We start from the raw sequence: 8,727 nt of genomic DNA, 5'->3' as shown, positions 1-8,727 counted from the left end.
TATTATTATTATTATTATTTTTGGGAGGGGAGGGCGAGGGGGGGGGGGGGGAGGGAGGGAGGGGTGCATTTTATCCGTCAGATGGGGGAAATATCATTTCCCAAAAGAAACTATAAAAACAAACCACTTTCTAAAACCCAAACCAATTGACAATGGCTATCCTTTTCTAACAAAGCTGGGACCTTCTAATTCTACCTCTTCCCAAAGAAAATCAAAGACATTTACTTTCCCAAAACAATAAAAAAAACCACTTCCTAGTTTCCTATTCTAAAACAAGAATGGTTCAATGGGAGAGTAGTGGAAGTAGTAGCCAAATCTGATTGCCTTGGATGAGGCCGGAACTGTTTATAAGCGCTTCTGATGGGCTCCTCCATGCACTCTGTTCAGGATTTTCTCCTTAGCGGTTTCTGTCTCAGGTCCCCTTTCCTGGCGGTCCGGCTCTTGTATTTATTTTTGTTAGGCCTGTTTTGCCCTAGAGGCCCTCCTTTGTAACTTGCTTTTTTCTTAATGGAGTCTGGTCGGGGTCTGCCTAACCCCGGCTCACCTACCCAAAAAAAGAAAGAAAAAGGTGACAAGAATGGGAGATGTGTAGAGTTATCTAGAGGGGAATAGGAGAAGAGCGGTAGTGTGTTTGGTTGGGCATCAAACCTCTAAAAAAGTTTTGAAAAATATATGGGTGTCATTGCCAAAATAGATAATAGAAGAGAGAGAAAGGGAATAGAGAGAGAAAGAGAGAAAAATGTAATTATCATACAAGACAAGACATATTATACTCTTCTCCCATTTAAAATCCACCAAAATAGAGGTTTTTGGTTGGAAGATTAGTAGGGGGCAATTCTACTACATAGGCACCACCTAGGAAAAAAAGCTAAGAATGATGTCTCCTACATTTCTTGTAGTCAAATGGAATTTGAACTCAAATTTGGCAACTATACAACATCCGGCATTTCATATTCGAGAAAATTCCCGGCTGTCTTCTACTTTTTTGCAACCAAACGGGGGGCCAAAGGGAACTTCCATTCAAGAATTTATTCCAATTAGGTCCGAACAATCAAAGTAATGAGGACCCATGTGGGCCCGCCCAGGCTGCGACGGCAAAAATGCTCCAAAAAAAGGAATCCTTGGAACCTGATCAACCGCCATCACTTTGTGCAGATGTATTGTCATGGTCCAGTCTGTATCTGACAAAATGGAAGGCTTACATTGCCTTATCCTGACGTGATGACAGTATAAAAGTGACTTTCTTCCTAGTGTTTCTCCATGTGCAAAGATATTTGCACTACCAAATTTGGATCTAATTTTGTTGACAACTTTTTTCTAGCGGCTCTATGGTAGCTTTATTTTGGATATTATAACATCATATTATAGCTATGGGCGCAACTCGGGCTGGGTTGAGGCCAACCCTATCCCAACCTGAGATAGCATTCCATCAACCCTAATCCATCCCAACCCAAGCCTGGTGTTGAGGAGGTCAACCCTATCCCAGCCCTCCTTTAAATCTCTCAACCCTAATGGACCTGTCTAATCCATTTTTCACAAATTGGGTTTGATTGAGTTCAGGTTAGCTTAGAGCAAAAATAGAAACAATACAAAACGAAAAAAAAAAACTAGACCCTAATATTTTGAAATTCATGATAAAATTAGAGGGAGGTCGAGTTGCCTAAAGCCTCAACCCTAACCTAACCTGAAGTTAAAATGGGTTGGCTTATCGCAACCCAACCTGTGCCGAAATCAGGTTGAACACATTGGGTTCGGGTTGAGACAGACAAGTTGCAACCCTAATCATAATCAAATTAGATCGAGCAGTGTAACTCAAACAAAAGTGTGTCATTATCAAAACAAGGGTTTACAAAGAGTATGATAACTTGGTCCAAAGATCCTAAAAGCAAGGGCCAAGGATGACTAGCATAGTGGCCCCACACCTGCAACCACATTGCATGATTGCTTGCGACAATTATAAATATAGGGTGAACTTCTACATCACCTTCCATCTATACATCCTCTTCTTCCTCATCCTCGTTAAAAAAAAACTTAAAATGGTTGAAAACCAACCAATCCGATTCGGGGTTCTTGGGTGCGCCGAGATCACTAGGAAGGTAGCAAGGGCTATATCCATGGCACCCAACTCGACCCTCTACGCAATTGGGAGCCGTTCGATAGACAAAGCGAAGAAATTCGCGGCCGATAATAGTTTTCCGTCGGCCATCAAGATCTACGGAAGCTACAATGAGGTCCTCGAGGACGAGTCGGTGGATGTGGCGTACATACCACTTCCAACGAGCCTTCACTTGAAATGGGCTGTTATGGCTGCAGAGAAGAAGAAACATGTTCTTTTAGAAAAGCCAGCGACCCTTAATGTAGGGGAATTGGATGAGATATTGAAGGCTTGTGAGGCTAATGGTGTTCAATATATGGATGCTACTATGTGGATGCACCATCCTAGGACAGAAAAGATGAAGGAGATTCTCTCTGATAGAAGCCTCTTTGGAGAGCTCAGATCGGTATGAACACACACACACACATTTGGTAAAATTAATATGGAAATGATATTAGCACCATGTTTTACTAGATTTTTTAAAAAGTACTGAATGGCTTACACGATAGGATGATCCAAACATTCATTTCATGAGCCACAATGTAAATAGGTTGTCCCCCAAAATCATTTTCCATAGGATGGTCACAACCCTACAATCTATAGAGGTTTCCATATTATGTGGATCCTCTATGGATAGGAGAGCTAGGATCATCCGATGGAAATGATTTTTGGGGCACAACCTATTGAAGTCGTGGCCCATCAAATGGACAGTTTGGATCATCCTATGTTGAAAAATACTGGGCCATACTGGCTTACACCATATAAAATATCGTTTTACTAACTGCACAAACCCAACTTGTCATTTCTGTTTTAATTGACCGGTGAGGGGTTGTTGGGAACGGTAATGACCTTTTACAGTTCTTTAAATTATAAAAGACAATGCTGAGTTAGTGCAATTATTGAAACATGGTTATGTGGATATCATTTCCCATTTCCTACCCCTTTTTCAAACGGTTACATCTCCTCTTGTTTAGTTTATCTTTTCTGTCGTTCTCAGAAAAGACAAAAACAGATGGGGGAGTAGAGATGGTTGTCGAAAGGGTGTAGAAATGCTGGAATAAAAGAGTGGAAATATCGTTTCCTTTCACCCCTTTTCCAGAACTTTCAATTAATTTTGTTTGTCTTTTCCTCAGAATTATTGCATTTCCATCCGTCCTCTTTTGTTCGTCTTTTTGCTAACAGTGGCATCGGGAAAGGTGAAGGAAAAGTAATATCCAGATTCAATCAACCCGTTTACAGGAAACATATTTCCTAACTATGGGCCCGTTTGGTTGCATAAAAAATTGGATTTTTATAGGAGAGTCAAAGTAAAAAGGACATATTTTCCTTCCTTAGCTTTGTTTGGTGTCATTTACTATTCACGTGACAGTCCTCGTGGGGCCCCATATTTTCCAAATGCCTCTCTCTCCACACACAACAGGAACAGTTGGTGGGCCCAACAGAAACCGCTGGTGGAATGGTGGGCCCATCTTTGAACAACGTAGGCCCCGCCCATACCACATCATAGGATAATCCAAACCATCCATTTGATGGGCCATAAACGTAAATAGGTTGCGTCCCAAAATATCATTTCCATAGGCTGATCCTAGCCCAAACTACATCTTATGCAACCTCTAAAGATTGTAGGGTTGTGATCATCCTATGGAAATGATTTTTGGGGCACAACGTATTTACATTGTGGCCCATCAAATGAATGGTTTGGATCATTCTATGGAGTTGGTCGTAAAGTAACATTAAGGCCTGTCCACAACATAGGACGATCCAAGCCGTCCATGGTTTGGATAATCCTATGGAGTTGGTCGTACAGTAACATTAAGGCCCAATCGTAGGCCCCACCGATATTTTTTCAAATTGAAGCGTACCATCCACAACATAGGATGATCCAAGCCGTCCATGGTTTGGATCATCCTATGGTGTGGTTCGTACCAATTTAGGCCCCACCCATATTTTTGAAAATGAAGTGTACCGTCCAGACCATAGGATGATCCGAGCCGTCCATTTGATGGGCCACAATGTAAATAGGTTGTGCCCCAAAATCATTTCCGTAGGATGATCACAACCCTACAATGTAAAGAGGTTGCATAAGATGTAGTTTCTATTTAGATCGGAGGGCTAGGATCAGCCTATGGAAATAATATTCTGGGACGCAACCTATTTACGTTTATGGCCCATCAAATGGACGGTTTGGATTATCCTATGGTGTGGTATGGGCGGGGCCTACGTTGTTCAAAGATGGGCCCACCATTCCACTAACGGTTTCTGTTTGGCTCACCAACTGTTCCTGTTGTGTGTGTGTGGAGAGAGAGAGAGAGAGAGAGAGAGAGAGAGAGAGAGAGAGAGAGAGAGAGAGAGAGAGAGAGACCGGTCAAATGGTGGGAAGACTTTAGCCAGCCGTTGGATTGGGGCGGGGGCCGGGGGGTGTGGGGGGGATTTATCAGCGCCCAGTTTTTTTAATTGTCTGACTTTCCTCTCAAATCTAGAGTTGTTTTTCATTGTTTGTCTCTCCTCTCAAATCTAGAGGAAAAGGAAACTAAAGAAATGTGAATATATTTTCCCTTACTTTTTATAAGGTACATTCAGAACGACCCATTTATTTATGGGATCATATACTGAGTTATTATCTACTACAATATAGCGGGAGGAAAAAGAAATTTCTTTTCTTTTTATCTGGGATTTACAAGTATGATATCTAACATCTATCTCTATGAGAAATTATTTTAGGGTAAAATTGTAATCTACATACGAAAAGTACCGACATAGGGTAACTGTCTGACAATTAAAGAAAAAAACTATCAAGAAGAGGTAAAGACATATAACAATGATGAAAGAACTACTTTATATTACTCATGCAGGACACTTGTAAAATATTGACAGATTTCGAGCACCTGAAGAGGAACAACAATTATGGAAGCCTTTATCGATTGGAGGGCTAGGATCAACCTATATCGATTGGATGGCTAGGATCAACCTATGGAAATGATTTTACGGGCACAACCGATTAATGTTGTGTTCCATCACATGGACGATTTGGATCAACCTATAACCCTCCATAAATCGAAGGGTTCGGATCAACCTATGAAAATTATTTTTGGGGCACAACCTATATAGGCAGTGGCCCATCTAATGGACGGTTTGGATCATCCTATGGTATCGGCCATACCTTACATTTTAATAAAGTGAGGAGTGCGATCATCCAAATACGGTGAGTAGTGCCATTATAAAATATGGTAGTGAGGATATTAGCACTATATATAATTTGAAACCATCGTTGTTACTTGGATGTTCCCACGCGGGTCGGGTTCAACCTGAATTTGGGTTGGGTCGGGTTAAGCTTTTTCGCAAATTGGGTTGGGTTGAGTTGGGAAAAAGCTTAACCTAATTTGGGTTCCATCTGAAGAAGTTCTGTATATGTGTTTTTCTTTTTCAACATTGAAATAGTCTCCACAATTCACAATGGACGGTTTAGATAATCCTATGGTGCGGGCCATACCGTACTTTAATAAAGCGAGGAGTGTGATCATCAAAATATAGTAGTGCGGATAACATTTCCCTTTGTTAATTGTTAGTCCCTGTTTGGTTTGGATTTTGAGAACCGATTGTGAGTTAAAAACTGATTATTGGTGACTCCCTATTGGTTCTCAAAATCCAAAACAACCCGGCTTTACTTGAGGTGGTCAACAATTGGTACCATATCAAATCGGGTCAACCTGACCCAACCCAACCTGAATTGGAAATCGGGTTGAGTCGGGTTGGAGAAATTACAAATCGGGTTGGGTCGGGTTGAACCCAGTTGGGTTGGAAATCGGGTTGGGTTGGAAAATATGGGTTCCTCGAGTTGGGTCGGGTTGAGACACAAGTTGCACCCCTAACGATGATGAAAAAACTACTTTTCCTTATTCACTATGTGCGGGTCAAATTACGGAATGTTTGATATTACGAATGCATGACACCTGTAAAAATATTGACGAATTCTGGGCACCTTAAGAGGAACAACAATTATTGAAACCTCTATAGATTGGATGGCTATGATCAGCCTATGGAGATTATTTTACGGGCACAACCTATTTATGTTGTGTTCCATCACATGGACTTTTTAGATTAACCTATGATGTGGTCTGTACAATTCTTTGTCGGCCCGTGCATCGCACGGGGTTTTTTGCTAGTAAAGAAAAAAGAATAAAAAAAAAAACAATGCTATTGTGGATAACTTCCAATTTTTCCTATTCTGCACGCGGGTTTGATCAATAATTTCTCATTCATGGACATTGATAAGATCCTTCCATTTAAGATTCGAGATATGGAGAAATTATATGATGTCCTAACAGACATGCACATATTCAAGGTCCCGCCCTTGATATTTGATCCGATAGCATCATAGTTTTTAAGAGATGCTATTGGATCAAATATCTAGGGCCGCACTTCCGTCCTACCTTGAATACAAGCATGTCTGCTTGGACAACATATAATTTTGTGTAAGATCCTCTATCCACCTTAATTTTTCTTTGGGATACTTAAATTCCTCTTTTGACATTAACCTCTAATAATTTCTTTGTGAAACAACCAATTACTCCCAAAGCTTAAGTCATTGGAGTTGGCGTTATTTATCCATTTATACTTCAGCACCCCCTCATGGGTGGCTCCCCTTTTTTGGGTTTGCCGTACACAAGGATTTTTAATATCGGGGAGTTGTTGGGTTTTGATCCCAAGACATGATTGGATAGTTCAGATACCACGTGAAACAACTAATTATTCGAACTAGGGCTGCAACAGGGTCGGGTTTTTCAAAACCCTAACCCAACCCTGGATCCCATTATCTCGGCCCTGACCTTGTCAGGGTCGAAAAACCTCAACCCATGGCCCGCCCTACAGGGCTCAGCCCTGGCCCGCCCTAATTGGGCTGGGCCGGCCCTAATTGACCCTAGTGCAAATACATGTTAACAGTGCCAAAAATAAAGCAACCACTTATCATATATAACAAAATGATCGATAAATAGAGAAAGGGAACAAAATAAGACAATATGAATTCAACAACATGACGGGCAAAAGAGACAATTAATAATAATAATCTAAAGAAACACCAATCCAAGATAATAGAAAACACTAGCAAAAGAAACATGCATAGATGGTTCAATTCTATAATAGAAAACTTAGGATCGGGCCGGGTCAAGGTACCCGAGGCATTAACCCAGAACCCGAGGCATTAACCCAGAACCTGATTCGACCTGAGTCAGGGTCTAAAAAGATGAACCCTGACCCACCCTCAAGGTTGGAAAATCCAGCCCTGACCCTGTTCGGGCTCAGGGCAGGTTAGGGCTGACAGGGCCAAACTTGCACCCCTAATTCTACCAGCTTACAAGCTTAAGCTGTTTGTGTTGGTGTTATTTAATCAGTTATACTTCAACATTCTTTTCTTTTTTTTGGAAAGGTATACTTCAACATTCTTACATTCAACAACATATCTAGTAACAAAAATTAAAATCTCCATGTCACAGATACACACCGTATACACATCCATGGGCGACAAGAACTTCCTTGAGAATGACATTCGCGTAAGGCCAGATCTTGATGCTCTAGGCGCACTAGGCGACTCAGGGTGGTACTGCATCCGAATGAGCTTGTGGGCCGTTGATTACGAACTGCCTAAGACAGTGACCGCACATCGTGGCCCGATCTTTAACAAATCAGGAGTAAATTTATCATGTGGGGCCACTTTACTATGGGAAGATGGCAAGCTAGCAACCTTTCATTGCTCCTTTGTCTCTAACTTGACAATGGATGTGTCAATTCTTGGAACAAATGGGACATTGCGACTGAATGACTTTCTCATTCCTTTCAATGAGACCACTGCATCATTTTCTTTCTCTTTGAGGTCTAGATTCCTCGATCGAGCACTCGGGTGGGAGCCTACTCCTAAGGAGCATGTGGTCCCTACAGAATTGCCCCAAGAGGCTAGAATGGTCATGGAAATCGTGAGGTTAGCAATGAAAATTAGGGATTCGGGTTCGAACCCAGATAAGAAATGGGATAGTATATCCAGGAAGACCCAGCTGGTAGTAGATGCTGTCAAGGCATCCATGGATAAGGGTTTTGAGCCCATTGAGATTGTGAGTTGAATTGAGGCTTGTTTTATGCTTTGATCTTAGTTATGGACTAGTATATTGTTCATTTACTTCTTTAGTGTAGTTTATGGAGTTTTGTTTGTTGGTTTGTTATGCTTATTCCACCTTAATTATGTAATAAGATGAAGTCATTTGCGTATTGAAAGTGAATCATTGTAAGATTTTCTTGTCTTGCTCATTTGCTGGTTCCTTGTCTCAGGATTGGGGATTCTAGTATAGCATAGGGCATGTTCGGCAGCTATTCTTGTAGGGCTTCTTATTTTGCGGCGCAGAAAATGAGGAAGGATGAAAAATCAGGAAGATCCTATTAGGCAAGCAGACTTGTTTTTACCCGTATCTTCATATCCTTGTAAAATTGATACGGGATAATGAGCTTTCGACAGATTTTTAGAAGCCACACGGATTTTATTTGGGTGATTCTCATTCTCCAGTTTCTGGAGAATGGTTGCCAAACATGCCCAAGTTGTGATTACTAGGGATTCCAGGTTCCCTCTACATCCATTGTTCTGTTGA

At 41.2% G+C, this 8,727-nt stretch overlaps 1 protein-coding gene across 1 annotated transcript; it reads left to right on the top strand.

The window, feature by feature from the left end:
* Positions 1 to 1,968: 1,968 nt before the first annotated feature.
* Positions 1,969 to 8,375, top strand: LOC143889605 (putative oxidoreductase At4g09670). The gene is made up of 2 exons (XM_077393874.1): positions 1,969 to 2,501; positions 7,588 to 8,375. The coding sequence occupies exons 1-2, from the start codon at positions 2,037 to 2,039 to the stop codon at positions 8,206 to 8,208; spliced, it is 1,086 nt and encodes a 361-aa protein (XP_077249989.1). The 5' UTR covers positions 1,969 to 2,036; the 3' UTR covers positions 8,209 to 8,375.
* The last annotated feature ends 352 nt before the right edge of the window (positions 8,376 to 8,727 follow it).

This window comes from Tasmannia lanceolata, unplaced genomic scaffold, assembly GCF_043159265.1.
Source record: "Tasmannia lanceolata isolate RefF3 unplaced genomic scaffold, GAP_Taslan_0.1 ptg000013l, whole genome shotgun sequence".
Classification (NCBI taxonomy): Eukaryota; Viridiplantae; Streptophyta; class Magnoliopsida; order Canellales; family Winteraceae; genus Tasmannia; species Tasmannia lanceolata.
This window is presented reverse-complemented; position numbering and strand designations above follow the sequence as displayed.